At 42.2% G+C, this 21,988-nt stretch overlaps 1 protein-coding gene across 1 annotated transcript in view; it reads right to left on the bottom strand.

The window, feature by feature from the left end:
• LOC144608973 (eukaryotic translation initiation factor 3 subunit J-like) overlaps positions 1-21,748 on the bottom strand; it is a 30,202-nt gene extending 8,454 nt beyond the window's left edge. The window contains exons 1-5 of the mRNA XM_078427251.1: positions 21,684-21,748; positions 21,455-21,546; positions 14,285-14,324; positions 9,456-9,553; positions 8,350-8,464 (exon numbers count right to left, since the gene is read on the bottom strand). Coding sequence (XP_078283377.1) covers positions 8,350-8,464; positions 9,456-9,553; positions 14,285-14,324; positions 21,455-21,546; positions 21,684-21,705 — 367 coding nt within the window. The 5' untranslated portion in view covers positions 21,706-21,748. The remainder of the gene's footprint in view (positions 1-8,349; positions 8,465-9,455; positions 9,554-14,284; positions 14,325-21,454; positions 21,547-21,683) is intronic.
• Positions 21,749-21,988: the final 240 nt, after the last annotated feature.

Below are 21,988 nucleotides of genomic sequence, written 5' to 3'. Positions count from 1 at the left end.
TATACAACACCAATATTTTGTTTCGCTAACGTTCTTATATTCAGCAGAAATTGCAAGGAAAGCAGATCCCTACCACAAACCTTGGTGATACTCAACAAAAAATGGCTTTATTGATTGTGCAATGAAATCCATTACCATGTTTCCACAAATAATTAATTTGTGTTGCTCACAACTGGTAGCAACTTCATTTCTTTTTTTCTCTCCATGTAACACATTCAGAACACCATGAAACACAAACCATGTCATACACAAGCAGCAGCTACATTTACAGCCAGGCTGATTCACACATTCACTGTTGATAACAATAACCAATGCTGATACTATTTTATTTAGATAGCACCTCTAATTAATAAAAGTGTCCTCTGAAGAAAAGTATAGCAGTGCCAGTATTTTACATCAGGCTCGTCAAAGACAGGCATCTTGAAGAGAGGCAGAGGAGTTTATGGAGTGAATGCCGGAGTTTAGAGTCTCAGCAGGGATGAAGTAAAGGTGACTGCTAATGCTTTACTAGACAGGGGATCAGAAATATGAACCATTCGAGGAATTCAGTGGTTCATGCAGCATCTGTAGAGGGAAATGGACAGTTGACATTTTGGGTCGACCCTTTCTCCAGACTGAAAAACTAGAGGGGGGAGAGGTAGTGAGTACAGGTATAAAGAGGCGCGAGGGGCATCTGGCAAAACCTGGCAAGCACTAGATGATCCAAGCAAGGAGTGGAGCTTGCCAGAAATTATTTGGAGATTCATCACAAGAAATATGAACTCATATCTATCCAATGAGAGTCAGCACCATAACTGGGTTCACAATGAGCAGGACTCAGTTATATTATTAACTAGGTCTTTATTTTGGACGACACCCCAATGTTGGCATTACTGCTCAGAAACATTTCTAATCCTAACTCAAAACAATTACATACCATACAGATCTCTTAATTTTTTTCTGCTGCCTTCACCATTTCCTCAAATTTAAAAAACGACTTAATTACAAATTATTTAAAATGTTGCCATATAGAGGATGCAAGGAGGATGCAGCTGACAGCAAGACATAACATTTATCTGGAGTATTACAAGAATGTTTCAGTAACCAAGGTGGCCATCAATCACAGGATGCAGCATGTTCTCCACCTTGTACTCAATGCTCGATAGACCAGCTCTGTACCCCTGCATTATATTCCTTAGTCAATTCCAAAACAATATCTTTCTCCGTCTCCACACAACGATGAGCAATGAGGAAGCCGAGAGATAGGGATACAAGGCCATGAGACAGGAGCAGAATTAGGCCATTCAGCCTAGTGAGTACTGTGACATTCAATCATGGCTGATGTATTTTTCCTCCATCAACCCTGTTCTCCTGCCTTGTCCCCATAACCTTTGACACCCTTACTAATCAAGAATCTATCCTCTGCTTTCAAAATACCTAATGACGAGGCTTCCACAGACAACTACGGCAATAAACACAGATTCACCACCTTCAGGCCAAATAAATTCCCCCTCATCTCCATGCTGAAGGTACATCCTTCTATTCAGAGGCTGTGCCCTCTGGTTCTAGATTCTCCCATTACTGGAAACATCCTATTCATGTCCACTCTGTGTAGGCCTTTCATTATCTGGTCGGTTTCAATGAGATCCCATCTCATCCTTGTAAACTCAAGCAAGTACAGGCCCAGCTTCAAACGGTCTGCATTAACTCAATCATCCCCGGATCACTCTCGTAAACCACCTTTGGACCCTCTCCAAAGCCAGCTCCCTTTCTCAGATATGGAGCCCAAAACTCCTCACAATATTCCAAATGTGGCCTCACCAGTGCCTGATAAAGCCTTGACATTACATGATGTGTTTATTTTCTAGTCCCCTAAAAATAAACACAGATGTTGTATTTACCTTTCTTATCAAGGGCTCAACCTGCAAATTAACCTTTTGTGAATGCTGCACCAGCACTCCCAAGTCCTTTTGCACCTTCAATTTTTGAATCCTCTCACGATTTAGAAAGTATCTGTATCTTTATTCCTTCTACTAAAAGTGTATGACTGGACACTTTGCTACACTGTATTCCATTTTATACAGGTTTGTTTGCTCTCCCAATCTGTCCAAGTCCTTCAGCAGTCTCCCTGCTTCAACACTACTTGCCCTTCCACCTATATTTGTATCATCTGCAAACATGGCTACAAAGCCATCAATTCCTTCATTCAAATCATTAATATACAAATGAAAGAGTAGTGTACCCAACACTAACCCTTGCTGAACTCCATTAAGTCACCGACAGCCAACCAGAAAAGGCCCCCTTTATTTGCACTGACCTGCCCGTCAGACAATCTCTATCTATGCTAGCACCTTGCCTCCACTATCATGGGCTCCGATCTTATTACAAGCCTCACATGCGGAACCAAAGGGCTTCTAAAATATGCCCTCAGGGAGAGCAGGATGAGAAGACGTGGAGCAGTTAGTCTTTGCAGCTTTTCATCGATGTTTTCAGATCAATTAAAGATTTAAATCCAACACTACTTGATTTAATCATTGTCACTCTCACTGAAGTCCTGCACCTTCAGCCCCAAACACTTCAATTCTAAGGTACTTTGCACCACTCATTGCAACAAGCAGGAAAGGAGCCAAGCAGAGGCTCAGATGCCATGGATCAAATCATCAATGGAGCTGTAAAGTCCACAAAAAAGAGAGTCCCCCAGGTACCACCATATTTATTTAATAAAGTTGTCTACCTCGGATCACTTAAACTCAACAGTGAAGCAAATAATGTCCGACACAAACTTGATTAAAAAAACAAATGTAACTTCAGAGTCTCCCTTTATGTAAAAGTTCCTTACTTTAAGACCAGATTTATCCTGACAATGTCTAAATATTCGAGGACTGAAATTGACCACAGAGCTTCGTTCCTAAACTGTGGTTCACTGTGGTTCTCCCTTGGGCACCTCCCAGCCAGACTGTCCACACACGACTTCAACCCTCACTGGGAAATAATGGCACAAACTTACAAGCCACAGCACATAAAAAAATAATTTAAAAATCCTCCCACATGCAATCTAGAGCACAAAAAAAAAACTGTCTCAAAGAGGTATTTGAATGCCGCCAACTGTAACGATTGGAACTGGCTGATCTTCATCTGTAGTGGGTATTGATGTAACGACTATTGTTACCTTTTGAAAACTACTGCCAAACTGAAGTAGGAACAAATGGACAATTCCCACCAGTGTAATACAAGTATGAAGCTAAATTCTGAACTCTTCCATTAGTTGCCAATATTAATCCCTCAACTGATTGCCCAGATGGTTTATACATGTGAGCATTGAAATTGGAGATCGGTTTGGAACAGTAGAACGACTTATGTCGGTGCGCAAGAGCCCAGAATGTAGTATTACATAAAGAAAAGCTCAAAGTGAGCGCACGCCAGTCATACAATGTGGTTCACTGTCCAATGGTTAATATACCAGGAAAGTAGGTGATAATTTCACTGCAGGAATTTAAAGAGTTACAAAGAAGAGCGTTTATTTCAAGATCTAACCAGGCTCCCATTATTCCTTCCACTTTGTCTTTTAGACATTCCTTGTTATAGCTGTAAGATATCAAGGCCAGCTTTGTGCAATACACTTTGCTCCTCATAAATCCAATGCAAATGTTGCCAAATTACTGAAATGTCAAAGGCCATATTACCTCATCTGCAAACGACCTGGCCTCAACTCCTAATCTTTAAACCACAATTTTTAATTTTCCTATGTTTGTCTGGATTGAAGCTTTAATTTTAAAGCAATAAAAAAATATTTTCCCACTGATCATTTATTTTCACAGGAAAGCTTGTTAGTCTTTTTTTTTTAAACCATCTCAGCACAAATACTAAAAGCACAGATAACCCTTATTCATAATTTTCAACTCAGAAGGCACCAAATTTGGTGTCCACTCCCATGAACTGTAGAAATGCCACAACACCTTGGGCCATCATAGCTTAAACATGTTTATACATCCTTCCAACAATCTAGGACGGAAAAGAAAACATGAAATAATCAGAAGCTTTTGGTAATATTTTCCACCAATAGTATTGCTAAGCCAATCATGTCACATTCTGGAGAATGCATCCAATTAATTTATTCACAAGATACCAGCACTGTGCAACCAACTTGGTAAACCTCACAATCAGTCAATAACAAAGCCATTCACCATCAAGTCTGCTCTAGAACCCTCTGTCCAATGACTGGCTAGTGGGTACATGTGCTATAACTGAACAAAAGTAGGTCAGCCTGCCCTTCAAGTCTATACTGTCATTATCATAGATCTGTACCTCAGCTTCATTATGTGCATCTTTTAAATAGAGGGAAAGATAGATCTGCCATGATTGAATGGTGGAGTAGACTTAAAATAGACACAAAATGCTGGAGTAACTCAGCGGGCCAGGCAGCATCTCTGGAGAGAAGGAATGGGTGACATTTTGGGTCGAGATCCTTCTTCAGCCTTGATGGTCCGAATGGCCCAATTCTGCTCCTATCACTTATGAACTTACTCTTTAATGGCTATCCAACAAAAATAGATCAATCCCGATTCTTAAAAATTTTAAACGCCCTAAATTTATATTTATATGATTTGGAACACCACCCTCTGGGTAGACTCAGTTTAAACACTGGTTTCCCCATTGTGGCACAGTGCTGGTATACCAATTAAGTTTTCACAACAACCACTGAGTTTCAAATTAAAATGAAGCATCTGTAGGACGAGAAACAGAGTTTACTTTTAAGATGGAAAACTCTTTGTCAGAATTCCAAATACTGCAGCCAGCCCTGCTGACTTTATCCAGCATTTTCTGATTTTATTTTAGATTTCCAGCATCTGCAGTTTTAAAAAATATTTCCAAGTTTTCACTCCTTCTTTAAATAGCCACATACTAACAGAAGCAGGTACAATTTCACAACTTGTGAGTATCTCAATTCAACCTATGATTTAAAATAAATTTTGGTTCTCGAAAATCCAGGAAAAAACCCCACAATTATTATATTTCCAACTGCTCAAGGATGAAATTCTCGCAGGAAATCAGATTAAGCCAAGACATTTGACAACCAAGTCCTTATTTTATGCACCTCTTGCCCTACCAAGCCGATCAATGCCAACTACTGCTCTCCCCAAGTCATAGTGCACAACAAAGTTATCTGAATCTTCCACCTGGGTGCGGCGCAGTTCTTCATTAGATTAGATTAGTGGACAAAATTAGAGCACATGGTATTAAGGGTAGGGTTTTGACACGGATAGAAAATTGGTTGGCAGACAGGAAGCAAAGAGTAGGGATTAACGGGTCCCTTTCAGAATGGCAGGCAGTGACTAGTTGGGTGTGCAAGGCTCGGTGTTGGGACTGCAGCTATTTGCAATATGCATTAATGATTTAGATGAAGGAATTAAAAGTAACATTAGCAAATTTGCAGATGACACAAAGCTGGGTGGTAGTGTGAACTGTGAAGAGGATGCAGGTTGGGTGAGTGGACAGATGCATAGCAGATGCAGTATAATGTGGATAAATGTGAGGTTTGGTGGCAAGAACAGGAAGACAGATTATTATCTGGATGGTGTCAGGTTAGGAAAAGGGGAAGTACGAGACCTGGGTATCCTTGTACATCAGTCACTAAAAGTAAGCATGCAAGTACAGCAGGCAGTGAAGAAAGATAATGGCATGTTGGCCGTCATAACATGTCGGCACGGTAGCGCAGCGGTAGAGTTGCTGCTTTACAGCGAATGCAGCGCCGGAGACTCAGGTTCGATCCTGACTACGGGTGCTGCACTGTAAGGAGTTTGTACGTTCTCCCCGTGACCTGCGTGGGTTTTCTCCGAGATCTTCGGTTTCCTCCCACACTCCAAAGACGTACAGGTATGTAGGTTAATTGGCTGGGTAAATGTAAAAATTGTCCCTAGTGGGTGTAGGATAGTGTTAATGTACGGGGATCGCTGGGTGGCACGGACTTGGTGGGCCGAAAAGGCTTGTTTCCGGCTGTATATATATGATATGATGATATGATAACGAGAGGAGTTGAGTATAGAAGCGAAGAGGTCTTTCTGCAGTTGTACAGGGCCCTGGTGAGACTACACCTGGAGTATTGTGTACAGTTTTGGTCTCCTAATTTGAGGAAGGATATTCTTGCTATTGAGGGAGTGCAGCATAGGTTCACGAGGTTAATTCCCAGGATGGCGGGACTGTCATATGATGAAAGAATGGAGCGACTGGGCTTGTATTCACAGGAATTTAGAATGATGAGAGGGGATCTTATAGAAACATATAAAATTATTAAGGGATTGGACACGCTAGATGCAGGAAACATGTTCCCGATGTTGGGGGAGTCCTGAACCAGGGGCCACAGTTTAAGAATAAGGGGTAAGTCATTTGGAACTGAGATGAGGAAATACTTTTTCACCCAGAGTTGTGAATTTGTGGAATTCTCTGCCTCAGAAGGCTGATTCATTGGATGCATTCAAAAGAGAATTAGATGGAGCTTTTAGAGCTAGCGGAATCAAGGGATTTGGGGAGAAGGCAGGAACGGGGTACTGATTGTGGATGATCAGCCATGATCACATTGAATGGCGGTGCTGGCTAGAAGGGCCAAATGGCCTACTCCTGCACCTATTGTCTATGTATCTATGTATTACCTCAACTATTCAAAAGCAAGAACCCAGAAACTTGACAAAAAAACAATAGACAAATATAGAACTTTCAAAAAGGCTGTTAGAAAGGGCTAATTTAGTTTTATTGCAAACAATTGAGACGTGGTATAAACTGATTCAGCTCTTCCAAACCAAAACTGTGCAAGATTCTATTTCACGTGCTAATATTTTAACATTTGAACCATCTAATTGTCTCTGTGAAAGGCTATACTAGGATCACATTAGATTGACCATTTCCTTCCAGAACTAAAAAAATGAAAAGACATCAACAAACTCATTTATAGCTACTGCGCTTTACACTAGAATTTGCACAGAATTTGAATAAACTTTCAAAATGGATTTAAATAGCAATTCGAGAACTGCAGCAAAAGTTCCAGGCTTTATTGTAAGTGCTGTGATCCTTCATCTTTGAGAAAGACCAACAAACTAATTCTGAAAAATAGCTAACTATTCTGGACATACGTAAATATCTGCTGACTTCAGAAAATGCAGAATGTGCGACACTGAATGTCAAAGGTGAGGCCTTCTATTTTTAAAATGTGCTTAAATGATTGAATGGAGTGCAGCTAGATAGCCCTGGACCTGAAAAATCACAACGGGCAGATTCTGCTGTGCTTATGAAATGGAATTGCTCACATGAGGTAAAAGCAATAGAAAATCATTTTTTCTGCAAATTGAACCTCTCAAAAGTCCAAGTCTAAGTGCAAACAGACATATTAAAATGTCCTGACTTCAAACATCCATGCAGCTTTGCCCATGGTGTTTCAGCCCCATCTATAGCAGAAAAACAGAACTGCATCATTTTACTCCAATTGCTGCTCTAAATTCCTTGATCATCATCCCCCTCAGGAGGCTATTCAATGCATTGCATCTGTGCCAGTTTAAAAGTAATTAAAAAAGTTCCACACCCTGTCCCTTATTCCAGAGCCTTCCAAATTTCTTTTATAGCTTAAATTTAAATGTGCAATTAACATGAGAGCCTGGCATCAGATCAAGTAGAAGGATATCAAGTGATCAATTTACCCCCATCATCATGATGTTCTCAGTCAAGGTCTGAGGCACAATTAGCTAACACTCTTCAGTAGGTGCAAGGCTTTGTTAATTATTTTTTCCATTTTATGGGCTGCGTTTCAGCTGCAAAGTCCTCCACATCCATCAAACATGGGAAACACTCAGCGTAGCTCCACAAGGTTTGCAGCAGTTCAAGGCAGCAGCTCACAAATAAATTCACTGGGACAATTATGGATGGGCAGAAAACCCTGGCCATGCCAGAGACATCAGTCTCTCACAAATGAAAACAGGCAAGGCACTTCCACTGCAAATTAGACTGCTTAATTTCAGTAACAGCCTAGTGATTAAATCTCTTCATTCCCTGGCTAACTTTAGTTAATTCCATGTTGACCAGGGATTTGTGTTGGGAAGTTCTTGGTCAGTTTAGCTCAGTTAAACAAATCAAACAGCCTTCAGACTCACAGTTTCTGAAACTGTTAACACTTTGCCACAGAGCATAAAAAACAAGGTGATTGTGCCCAGGGTAGTTCTAGCAGCACTTTACTGAAAATCAATTGAAATTAGAGCCAAATAATTTCAGAAAACGCTGGGCACACATGCAGTGCCACACTATCACCTTGGATACTCTATCAACAAGAAACTATCCAAATAATGCTGTATCCAAATTTAACTTAAAGAACATTCATTGCCAGCTTACCAAATGTGTCCTTCGCAACTTCCAAGTCTGCCTGCTCCTGTAGCTTCGCTAGTCGAAGTTTCTCTGCTAGTTGTTCCTCTGTCGAGAGCTCTGCTGGTTCCTGCGCGTTTAACGACTTAAAAGAAATGTTAGACTGCTGCAGTATGACGTGCCTACAGTACCTCTCAGTAACATCAAAATACCACACCTGTAAATGTTTACTTTTCCTATTCCTCATTATTTAACAAATTCTATATTCATTTATTCTCAAGACATGACAATGCCTTTTCCTGACTAGGTTAAGGAGGAAATGGACCACCTTCCTGAACTGCCTAAGGTCGAAACAGTGCAATGTTATGCCAAGGGCAATTAAGAGTCAACCAAGTTGATGTTGGGCTGGAGTTGCATACAGATCCAAACTGGGCAACTTCCTAAAGAACATGAGTAAATCAACTAGGTTTTGGAACAATCCACTACCTTGACAGTCACTTGTACTGAGAACTGCTTTATAATTAATTTGGACCAAGTTGTCAAACTGCCATGCTGGGATTTGAATTCACATTTAGTAACTCCTAGTGGTGCTGGCTCGAAGGGCCGAATGGCCTATTCCTGCACCTATTGTCTATTGTCTAACATGTTTGCATTCACTGTCTGTGTTAAAAATGTGAGAGCAAATTTTAAAGAAATATAATGAGCCAATGAATGATCTTAAAACAGGGATTGAGTTGTGACTTTGAAGTCTGCTTAAATACCAATATGTGGGATGTTTGCCTGAGGTCAGATAACATATCACCGTTATAAAAAACAAATGTAAAACAAAATAATACTGGCAGAAATGTGATAAAACAAACCTCAAATGCCACCTTTTACTTCTGTAATAAGATTACAATGAATATTTACTGTTGCAGTTAAAACTCCTTTTGCATTCCCAAATTTCCAAGGGAGGGGTTCAGCAAAAGTGTACATCCTGACCGCTTTGTGTTTAGTCCTGAATTTAGGTCAATGCTGAACGCTCGAGCATTTCACTGCCACATTTATAATCTATAATGGGATTCAATTCCCCCGCAAGGGCCCTCTACTGGCTGGAGATGCTCGCAGAAATATCCCCATGAAAAGAAGCAACTTACATTTTTTAGAGCTGCGGTTTTCTTCTTCAGTTGCTTCTCTTTTTCCTCTTTCTCTTTAATCCTGTCACTTAATTTCTTCTTTTCTGAAACCTTGAATTCTGTATTAAGAATTCCAGAAAGATCAGCACCCCAGCTGGTGACATGGCTTATATCATTTTATCAGTTATAAGTAAACATGATGCATTTAGTTTTGCCATTTCGATCTGACCTACAATATCCAACATAATGTTTTCATTTGTCTGTGGGTTTAGTGGATGGAGTTCTATTTCCATTTTGTATTTAGGTTTTGGTTTATTTGTCACATGTATCAAGCTTTCTTTTGCATCTATCATATCGAATCAGATAATACTATACATAAAGACAATCAAGCCAAACTCAAGTAAATGAGTAGAGTGATGGGAAAGATACAAAGTGCAGAATATAATTATCATTGTAGTGCATCAGTTTCAGAGACGATGTCCGATGTCCACAATGAGATAGAAGAGAATAGAACTGTCTCTAGCTTATGGAAGGATCGTTAAAAGGGGAAGGATCGAAAACAGCATCTAATAAGTAAGAGTTTAGAGTCAGCATGCTCCTGCAAAGGTAAAAAAGCAAAGATGGTACGATTAGATAACCTTAAAGGATTTTGAAGGATTGATCATGGGAAGCATATGTTAAGAGTAGTGAATTGATATTGAACATTTTGAGGTCTATAGGGTTTATAGGAGAGAACTTTAACAAAGATTGACAGAGATATATTGTATATTTATTAGCCATTGGTGAGGTTCGAGAAGACTGGATGATGTTGTTCAAAAGGGGCAGTAGGGACAAGCCAAGAAACGATTGTCTGGCAGTACTTACATCAGTAGCAGGAATGTTGTTGGAGAAGATTCCAAGGTAGAGAATATAGGTTCACTTGGAAAGGTTGTGACTAATTAGTCCAATATGGTTTTGTGCAGAGGAGATCATGTCTCGCAAATTTTACTTTTTGAGAAGGTAAGAGGTAACAAAGACAATTGATGAAGACAGTTAAACCGTTACTTTGGATCTGTCTTCACTGAGGAAGATACACACAATCTCCCAAATGTTCTAGGGGCCGGAGAACCTAGGGTGATGGAGGAACTGAAGGAAATCCACATTAGGCAGGAAATGGTTTTGGGTAGACTGATGGAACTGAAGGCTGATAAATCCCCAGGGCCTGATGGTCTGCATCCCAGGGTACTTAAGGAGGTGGCTCTAGAAATAGTGGAAGCATTGGAGATCATTTTTCAATGTTCTATAGATTCAGGATCAGTTCCTGTGGATTGGAGGATAGCAAATGTTATCCCACTTTTTAAGAAAGGAGGGAGAGAGAAAACGGGTAATTATAGACCAGTTAGTCTGACATCAGTGGTGGGGAAGATGCTGGAGTCAATTATAAAAGACGAAATTGCTGAGCATTTGGATAGCGGTAACAGGATCATTCCGAGTCAGCATGGATTTACGAAGGGGAAATCATGCTTGACAAATCTACTGGAATTTTTTGAGGATGTAACTAGGAAAATTGACAGGGGAGAGTCGGTGGATGTGGTGTACCTCGACTTTCAGAAAGCCTTCGACAATGTCCCACATAGGAGATTAGTGGGCAAAATTAGAGCACATGGTATTGGGGGTAGGGTACTGACATGGATAGAAAATTGGTTGACAGACAGAAAGCAAAGAGTGGGGATAAATGGGTCCCTTTCGGAATGGCAGGCAGTGACCAGTGGGGTACCGCAAGGTTCGGTGCTGGGACCCCAGCTATTTACGATATACATTAATGACTTAGATGAAGGGATTAAAAGTACCATTAGCAAATTTGCAGATGATACTAAGCTGGGGGGTAGTGTGAATTGTGAGGAAGATGCAATAAGGCTGCAGGGTGACTTGGACAGGTTGTGTGAGTGGGCGGATACATGGCAGATGCAGTTTAATGTAGATAAGTGTGAGGTTATTCACTTTGGAAGTAAGAATAGAAAGGCAGATTATTATCTGAATGGTGTCAAGTTAGGAAGTGGGGATGTTCAACGAGATCTGGGTGTCCTAGTGCATCAGTCACTGAAAGGAAGCATGCAGGTACAACAGGCAGTGAAGAAAGCCAATGGAATGTTGGCCTTCATAACAAGAGGAGTTGAGTACAGGAGCAAAGAGGTCCTTCTACAGTTGTACTGGGCCCTGGTGAGACTGCACCTGGAGTACTGTGTGCAGTTTTGGTCTCCAAATTTGAGGAAGGATATTCTTGCTATTGAGGGCGTGCTGCGTAGGTTCACTAGGTTAATTCCCGGAATGGCGGGACTGTCGTATGTTGAAAGGCTGGAGCAATTAGGCTTGTATACACTGGAATTTAGAAGGATGAGGGGGGATCTTATTGAAACATATAAGATAATTAGGGGATTGGACACATTAGAGGCAGGAAACATGTTCCCAATGTTGGGGGAGTCCAGAACAAGGGGCCACAGTTTAAGAATAAGGGGTAGGCCATTTAGAACGGAGATGAGGAAGAACTTTTTCAGTCAGAGAGTGGTGAAGGTGTGGAATTCTCTGCCTCAGAAGGCAGTGGAGGCCAGTTCGTTGGATGCTTTCAAGAGAGAGCTGGATAGAGCTCTTAAGGATAGCGGAGTGAGGGGGTACGGGGAGAAGGCAGGAACGGGGTACTGATTGAGAGTGATCAGCCATGATCGCATTGAATGGCGGTGCTGGCTTGAAGGGCTGAATGGCCTACTCCTGCACCTATTGTCTATTGTCTAGGGCAGTAGACTTGGTTTACATGGACTTTAATAAGGCTTTTGGCAAGGTCTTGCATGGTATGTTGATCCAATAGGTTAAGACTTATAGGACCCAAGGCATGTTGGCAAAATTGATTCAAAATTGGTGCAAGGAGACAGAAAGTTGTGGTGGATTAGTGTTTTATAGCTGGAACTCTTACAAGTAGTGTACCACAAGGACTTTACTGGGATCTTTGTTGTTTATATTATATAAAAATGGCTTGAACGAGAACGTAGTGATTAGTAAGTTTGTACATGACACAAAAATTGGTGGAACCATAGTCAATGATGGTTGTCTAAGGGCACAGTGGGATATAGATCAGCTGGATAGTTGGGTGAAACGGGGCAGATGGAAATGAATCCAAACAAGTATGAAGTAATACATTTGGGAAGTCACCGCACGGCAGGATATATGGAGTAAATGGCAGGGAGATTAGGGGCAATGATGCACAGAGGCCTTGCGGTGAAAGTCCATAGCTCACTGAAAGTGGCGACATAGGTGGATGGGGGCTATGCTTGACAACATAGGCCAAAACATTGAGTATGAGAGTTGGCACATCATGTTGCAACATTGTTCAGACATAAAACATATAACAGTACAGCACAAGAACAGGCCCTTTGGTCCACAGTGTCTGTGTTAAACATAATGCCAAGACCATCACTTAACCAAGCACAGGCTCAGCGATTGTTTCGCTGAACACCTCCGCTCAGTCCGCCTTAACCTTACCTGATCTCCCGGTTGCTCAGCACTTTAACTCCCCCTCCCATTCCCAATCTGACCTTTCTGTCCTGGGCCTCCTCCATTGTCAGAGTGAGGTTCAGCACAAATTGGAGGAACAGCACCTCATATTTCGTTTGGGTAGCTTACACCCTAGGTATGAACATTGACTTCTCTAACTTCAAATAACCCTTGCTTTCTCTCTCTCTCCATCCCCTCCCAGTTCTCCCACCATTCTTACTGTCTCTGACTAAATTCTATCTCTGTCCCGCCCACTCCTGACACCAGTCTGAAGAAGCGTCTCGACCCGAAATGTCACCCATTCCTTCTCTCCAGAGATGCTGCCTGTCCCGCTGACTTACTCCAGCATTTTGGATAGCTTACACCCCAGAGGTATGAACATTGACTTCTCTAACTTCAAATAACCCTTGCTTTCTCTCTTTCTCCATCCCCTCCCAGTTATGTGCACCTATCTACCTGCACATAACCCATATCACTCCACCCCCTGCATATCCATTTGCCTTTCCAAAAGTCTTTTAAATACCACCAATACATCTGCTTTAACTACCACCCCCTGTAGTGTCTCCACCCTGTGTAAAAAAACATCCCACGCATCTCCTTTAAACTTTGCCCAATCACCTTAAAGCTATGCCCTGCAGTATTTAATTTTTACATCCTGGGAAAAGATTCTGACTGCCTATCCTATCTATACCTCTCATATTTTTATTTATTTCTATCATGACTCACAGGTCATCTACTGTATCCATTGCTCAAGATGTGGACTCTTGTACATCGGTGAGACTAAACGTAGACTGGGCAATCGTTTCGTTGAACACCTTCGCTCAGTCCGCCTGCATCTACCTGATCTCCCGGTTGCTAAACACATTAATTTTCCTTCCCATTCCCACAATGACCTTTCTATCCTAGGTCTTCTCCATTGTCAGAGTGAGGCTAAATGCACATTGGAGGAACAGCATCTCATATTTCGCTTGGGCAGCTTACAGCCGTGGTTTGAATTTGATTTCTCTAACTTCAAGTAACCCCAGCATCCCCTCTCAGTATCCCTCCCCCACCTAAGTCGCACCAGCTTCTCGTTTTCACCCAACAGCTTACAATGGCCTGTTTTCTTTATCATCGTTATTTTTTTGTATATTTTTCGTTCATTGTTCTTTATCTCTCTACATCAACGTCTATATCTCTCGTTTCCCATTCCCCTGACTAGTCTGAAGAAGGGTCTCGACCCGAAAAGTCACCCATTCCTTCTCTCCAGAGATGCTGTCTGTCTCGCTGAGTTCCTACAGCTTTTTGTGTCTCCCTTAAAGTTATAAAGCAATCTTCATTTTTACCTGCCCTAAGTTTCTTTTCCTCTTCATCATCCCAGTTGTCCTATGGAAACAAAGACAATTTAAATGACCATTTGTTGATGCAAGATCTTCCATCGAAAATGTAGCAAATTGTCCCAAATGTTCCACTGAAGTTGTAACAAGTAAAATGAGATTGATCCACACCAAAACTACGCTAAAATAGATTTAATTTAGGGTTTTGTGCCCTCGTGTTATACAAAGAGTAAATATATTTGTGAAAATGAATCTTATGAAGAAACATTAAATCATTTAAATCCTCATGTACCTTATCAATGGGGTACTATTAAGACATTAATCAGAAGATATCAGCCAGTTGATCATGAGCTGATCTCAGGATAGCCACATAGCGGGGAATAGAAGGAACAGGTTGTTCCTGGTTTTTCTCTATTGGCTTCAGTGACCTCAGGCAGTAAACTGTATGTGAGAACAGTAATCAGACCTCAATCAGGTTCCACTGTAGCCTTGGGATATTTGGTGGCTTAGCTTACACAAGAAATAATACGTTGGTGAAATACTAAAAGGCTTCCCGATCAGCAAACCAATTGCACGATGTGTATGAACCACCACTGGGAAGTTGATATTAACTACAAAAAGAATGCACAGAATTTCAAAATCTAACTTGGGATTGGTTATATTGAATTTATTCATTTCGGATCTAATGTTTTCATCACGTTAGTTTCATGACAATAACTTTTTTTTAATTGCCATGTTGAAAATCTGAAATTAAAACAGAAAATGTTGGAAACACTCAGCAGGTCAAGCAGCATCTGTGGAAGGAGAAACAGATTTAATGTTTCAAGTGATTCATCCGTTCTGCTGAAGAGACCTTGACCTGAAATATTAAATATGATTCTCTTCCCACAAATGCAGCCTGATCCAGTCGGCTTTTTCAGTGTTTTCAGTTTTTATTTCAGCCCTCAATTAAATCGCAATTGCCTGCAAATGACACTATAATTAGCCACCAGATAGGTAGCCCATTTTATACTTCCATTACCCAATGTCATTCCCTAAAGCTGCTAAACTTTCTTTCTAACAATTCTTTAGAAGTTAAGAACTTGAGAACACATTCAAATCAGTAGAGTTGATATTGCAGAGCTGGAATACTAGTCTGTATCAACATCTCCAACATATTATCAGGCAAATATTTGAATTAGGACTCACTAAATTTACAGCTTCCTTTAGCAAGCTACACATTTTGCCCTTTGAAAAAATCACCTTTAAACACAGTCAAATAGGAAAATGTCGGGCAATTTGAAGCAGAATTTGTTCGAAATTCCTCATGATATAGGCTGAAGAATTATAAAGACATCAAGGAGATGGAACCAGTAATATATTTGCATAGTTTTGATGAACAATTTGTAATGGAAACAGCCAAAAGATATCAATGAAGGATCTTGCCATTAACTATATACTTTCCTCTTACTTTCGACCTCTCAAAGCGTAACGTTTCACATTTGTTTGGAGTAAACTCCATCCGTCATTTCTCTGCCCATTTCTACAGATGATCTATTTTCTGCTGTATACTTTGACAACACTGCCAATTTTGGTGTCATCTGCAAACTTACTGTATGAATGTAAACTTACTATATACATTAAAATGGTTGGTGTCATCTTTTATATTATTGACTAAGTGTCCTTTCCTATTTAATCTTTTCACCCCTTTTTGCTTTTTTTAAGTTGCTTTCTGTTGGTTGTTAAAAGCTCCCCAAATCCTCTAATTTCCCACCAATTGCTATACTATATGCCTTCTATTCTGCTTTTATACTGTCTTTGACTTCCTTTGTCAGCCACTGGCACCTTATTCTGCACTTAGCATGCTTCTTTCCCTTTGGGTTGAAAAGATCACGAGTCTTCCGAATTACTCTCAGAAATCCTGCCATGCTGTTCCAATATCAATCCTGCTTGGGATCCCTTCCAATCAACTTTAAACACCTCCTCCCTCATGCCTCTAGTTACCTTTACTCGATTCATCAGTGTATTGATATATTCGATTTCAGCTTTACCCTCTCAAATTGCAAGTTGAATTTCACTGCCCTAGGGGTTCCTTCACCTTAAGCTCCCTACTCAAATCTGGTTCATTACATAACACCAAATCCAGAATTGCCTTTTCTCTAGTGCGCGCGACTACGAACTATGATAAAAGGCCAAATCATATAGTCATAGTCACACAGCGTAGAAACAGGTTGTTCGTCCCAATTTGCCCGTGCCGACCAACATGTCCCATCTGCACGAGTCTCACCTGCCTGCATAGTAGACACAAAATGCTGGAGAAATCAGCAGGACATGCAGCATCTCTAGATAGAAATAATGGGTGACGTTTCGGGTCGAGACCTATCTTCAGACTCCGAGTCAGGGGAGAAGGAGACACAGAGATAAGGATACGTAAGGTGTGAAACAAGACATCAAAACAGATGGGGTTCAAGGAAAATGTAGAATAGATCATTGTTAGCTAGGAGGTGACAACAAAGCAGAGATAAAATGTAATTGGGGACAGTCAGACTGGACGGAGAACTGGGAAGGGGAGGGATGCAGAGAGAGGGAAACCAAGGGTTACTTGAAGTTAGAGAAGTCACTATTCATACCACTGGGGTGTAAGCTGCCCAAACCAAAATATGTTCTTCCAATTTGCATTGGGCCTCATCTCATCCTGACAATGGAGGCAGCCCAGGACAGAAAGGACGGTGTGGGAATGGGAGGGGAAGTTCAAGAGTTTAGCAACTGGCAGATCAGGTAGGTTTAGACAGACAGAGCAGAGGTGTTCAGCAAAATGATCTCTGAGCCTGCGCTTGGTCTCGCTGATATAGAACAGTGGATACAGTAGATGAGGTTGGAGGTGCAAGTAAATCTCTGCCTCACCTGAAACACTATCGGGGTCCTTGGATGGAGTCGAGGAGGGAGGTACAAAAACAGGTGTTGCATCTCCTGCATTTGCAGAGGAAAGTACCTAGGGAGGGATGGTTTGGGTGGAAAGGGACGAGTTAACCAGGGAATTGCGGAGGGAACAGTTTCTGCAGAAAGTGGAATGGAGTGGAGATGGGAAGATGTGGCTAGTGGTGGAACCCCGTTGGGAGGTGGTGAAAATGTCGGAGGATTATGTGCTGTATGCGACGGTTGATGGGTGAAAGGTGAGGACTACGAGGACTGTCCCTGTTGCGACAGGAGAGCAAGAGCAGAGCTGCGAGATATCGAGGAGACCCTAGTGAGGGCCTCATCTATGATAGAAGAGGGAAACCCCCGTTCCCCAAAGAATGAGGACATCTCAGATGTCCTGGTATGGAACACCTCATCTTGGGCATAGATGGAGGAATTGTGAGTAGTGGATAGTCTTTGCAGGAGGCAGGGTGGGAAGAAGTATAATCTAGATAGCTGTGGGAGTCAGAATTTTGCCGACTCTCACCAGCCTGCGTTTGGCCCATATCCCTCTAAACCTATATTATCCATGTACCTGTTTAAATCTTTCTTAAATGTTGCGATAGTACCTGCCTCAATTACCTCCTCCGGCAGCACCCACCTCCCTTTGTGTAAAAACGTTACCCCTCAGGTTCCTATTAAATCTTTCCCTCCTCACCTTAAACCTAAGTCCTCTGGTTCTCGATTCCTCTCATCCGGGCTAGAGACTCTATGCGTTTACCCAATCTATTCCTTCCATGATTTTGCACTCCTCCATAAGATTACCTCTCATACTCCTGCACTCCAAGGAAGAGAGTCCTAGCCTACTCAAACTCTCCTTATAGCTCAGACCCTTGAGTCCTGGCAACATCCTCATAAATCTTCTCTGCACCCTTTGCAATGTGACAACTTCTTTCCGATAAACAAGGTGCCCAAAACTGAATACCATACTCTAAATGTGACCTCACCAATGTCTTGTATAACTGCAACACGACCTCCCAACTTCTATACTCAATATTCTGACATATGATGGTCAATGTCCCAAAAGCCTTTTTAGCCTCCCTATGACACCACATTTAAGGAACTATGTATCTGCACTCCTTGATCCCTCTGCTCCACAACACTCCCCAAAGCCCTGCCATTTACTGTGTAGGTCCTGCCCATGTTAGATTTCCCGTTCTCATCCAAATCACTGATATATATGACAAACAGCAATGGGCCCAGCACCGAACCCTGAGGTACACCACTAGTCACAGACGTCCAGTCCGAAAAGCAACCTTCCACCATCACCCTCTGCTTCCTTCCAATTTTCTATCCATTCAGCTCTCTCTCCTTGGATCCCATGCGATCATCTTCCAGAGCAGCCTACCACGTGGAATGTTGCTGAATACCTTGCTGAAATCCATATAAATGTCTACAGCTCGGCCCTCATTAACATTTTTGGTCACATCCTCAAACAACTTAAATCAGATTTGTGAGACATGACCTCGCACGTACAATACTATGCTGACAATCCCTAATCAGCCCTTGTCCATCTAAATGCATGAATCTTATCCCTCAGATTTCAGGCTCTGTGCCCTGTAGTTCCCAGGCTTTCCCCTACAGCCCCTCCTGAATAGAGGCACAACATATCCAGTCTTCTAGCACCTCACCTGTATTGATGACTCGTAAATCTTACCCAGGGGACCTGCAATTTTCTCTTTAGCTTCCCACAATGTATATTTGATCAGGCCCAGGAGATTTGTCTACCAACATATGCGTCAGGACCTTCAGCACTTCTTCAACCCTAAAATGAAACCAGCGTCTCAAAAAATTAATTGACCCAAAACATTAATGCCACATTCATTCTCCTTGGCTGCTGTCTATCCTGCTGACCGTTGCGACCATTTTCCATTTTTACTCAAAATTTGCCGGAATTGCTGGACTTTGCTTTCTGACTTGTGATTATTGATTTCTAAACTAATTCCAAGATTGCCATAATGACAGTAGTAAATACAGAAGTCTGCTTTTAAAAGATGAAATTCATTGAACAATAACATTTTAAAAAAATCAACAGTCAGCTTAATGCCTTGTATCAATCTGATGACAGAAAAAGCTCGAATGGTTTGTAATAGTCAGCAGAAGATTAAAGGGTTAATTCAGCATACTGATTTTGCTGACATTTAAAACTTTTCACCCTTGTTCTTGCATTCAGGGCGACCAGAATAGTTTTACAGTATAACTTCTTGCCAATATTGTTTTACGTAGCCAATGTTTTCACTGGAATTACAATAAAGGGAGTTCAGTTTTGGGCGACGCTGAATTTTATCAGCATTTTACACATGGAGTAGCCAAGTAACCAAAGTTGTCAGAGGACTTAGAGATTGAATGTCAGAACATCCAGTCTGAAGGGTTTCAACCTGAAACGTCACCCATTCCTTCTCTCCAGAGATGCTACCTGTCCCGCTGAGTGACTCCAGCATTTTGTGCCTATTTTCAATTTAAGCAAGCATCTGCAGTTCTTTCCTACACAATGGGATATTATCCTCTGCTACAGTGTAGGCAGAAGACCCAAAATCTGTGATGCTGTGTATAATAAGTCCACTCTTCATCAACCCCATCTCACCCAAATCAAATAAACTACCAGAAAGTTTTTTGTCCCAATGATCCATACCAACTTTTGGGATGCCATATTAATCTACTCGAATGAATAGAATTCAACACGCCTCACAACATCTTTGGTGCAAATTAATAGCAAAAGGACTAATCTGAAGCCTACTGACAAACATCATTTTTCTCTCTAACATTTCAGAATTAAACATTGCCACTGATAAAGGTATATGGAGAAAACTGAACATTCACCATTTTTCCACTATAATTCCCCAGAACGGCAAGGTTGTTTCATAACAACTTTTATGAAGCAAAAAGATGCAAGCAATTTATTTGCCATTACTGATCACAAAGGTATTAAGCCCAAAACCATAATAAACAACAAAGTACATAGTTCACCATAACTAAAATGTGTATCAGAAGCGGGAGAATGGAAAAGCTTATTGAAAAGCATAGCAAACCAACCACAAGACTTTTTCCATAAAGATCACTAAGATATGTGTCCCCCAGTGTTCACGAGTAAATGCTGCCAATGAGCACATTCCAACAAACAGTAGTGGTGCAGCTGGTAAAGCTGCTGCCTCACAGAGCAAGACACTCGGGTTCGGTAATGACCTCGGATGCTATCTGTGTAAAGTTTGCACGTTCTCCCTGGATTGCTTGGGTTTAGTCTGTCTAGGATCTTACTATCACACATACTGACAGGCTGGTTGGTAACACCTCAAACATTTCACATTGCTTGAGGAGGAAACACAAGTAGTTTTGATACACTGTATGCGAATATATTGAGTTCATGGTTCAACCAATGCATAGAATTGTATTGGCCTCATTATCCTATTGTGAATAAAGTTTATTTTTGAGAAACAAATGCAATAACGTATTTAGAAGAAGACACAGGGTTGCTGGAGTAGCTTAGCGGGTTAAGCAACATCTTAGGACAACTGGGATTGGCTAGGTTTCAGGTCGGGACCCTTCTTTAAACTGATTGTCGGGGCGGAAAGAAAGCTGTAGCGGGACGGGACAAAGCATGGCAGGGAATAGGCTGAAACACGTGTGAAGTGTTATTTAGAGACAGAGTGAGGGTGTGCTGGTGCCAGCATATGGCCACTTATGTTGTAAACCAGCATCTGCAGTTCCTTGTTTCCAACTTCTAATCAGTGTCCTTAATAAATGAGGGGAAACATTGACCTCAGGGGAAACTAAAGATAGAAAGAACTGGATACTGGGAATGGGAGGTGCAGGACACATCTGAAGAATTGAGTCGAAGGGCCTGTTTCCGAGCTGTATGACTCTTTTAAACCCAGCTAAGAATTTAGGAGCACAGAAATCTGTTGTGGTTATTAGCCCAGAAATTACTGAGGCAGATATTACCAAAGATGAGGCCAAAAAGAAAACCGAACCCCAATTATGGAGGCAAGGACAGACATCTTGGCCCAGCGGGGCTAACACATGACGTGTACATAAGTCCAGGGTGCATGCTGGCACTTTCACCCAGGCAGGCGACAGCCAGCGTCCGGGGTGGTTGTTCCTTCCACGTCCTCATACACTCCCCACACCCACAGGATAAACGTGGGGGCAGCCTGGGGTGTGGCCGAGCCAGCGGCTCCAGACGTTTCTACCCCACGCCGAGGATCCTGGGCCCGGCGCGGTCTGGCCGCTCGGCCCGGCCTTTACCTTCACGTCCTCCTCCTCGTCCTCGCCTTCCCATTTGTCCAAGATCACCGGCTTCGTCTCCTGCTCTTCCTGGGTTTCGAAGTCCGCGGAGTCTGCAAGAGATGGAAGCCGCCGGTTAACGGGAGGACAGATCGTGAGGGGGAGGGGGGCAGAGGCGCCGCCGCCACCTGACTCGAGTCGCGTCGCGTCGCGTCGCCGCCCGGGCCCGGTTCCCCAATCCCGCGCTCACCCCAGGCGTCCGGCTCCGCCATCGCCGCCCGCCCGCCTGCCTGCTCGGTCACGCCGTGGGATTGTGGGAGTCCGGGCATTGTGGGAAACTGGAGGTCTGAGCTGGGAGGACCTCGGCTCCTGGCGCGCTGGAGCAAGTTCCAGTGCGACACCGACCCACACGGGTCATGGCGGCGGCACACAGACGTCCCTCCGGCCCATCTGCACTCATCCCCTTTGCCTGCATTGAGTCCGTGTCCTATCATTTTGAGTAAAAACACGGGCTGCTGGAGGCACTCAGCGGATCAGGCAGCATCTAAGAACACT

The sequence above is a fragment of the Rhinoraja longicauda genome, chromosome 33 (assembly GCF_053455715.1).
Source record: "Rhinoraja longicauda isolate Sanriku21f chromosome 33, sRhiLon1.1, whole genome shotgun sequence".
Taxonomy (NCBI): Eukaryota; Metazoa; Chordata; class Chondrichthyes; order Rajiformes; family Arhynchobatidae; genus Rhinoraja; species Rhinoraja longicauda.
The sequence above is the reverse complement of the archived record's forward strand: the minus strand, read 5'-3'. Positions and strand labels throughout refer to the sequence as shown.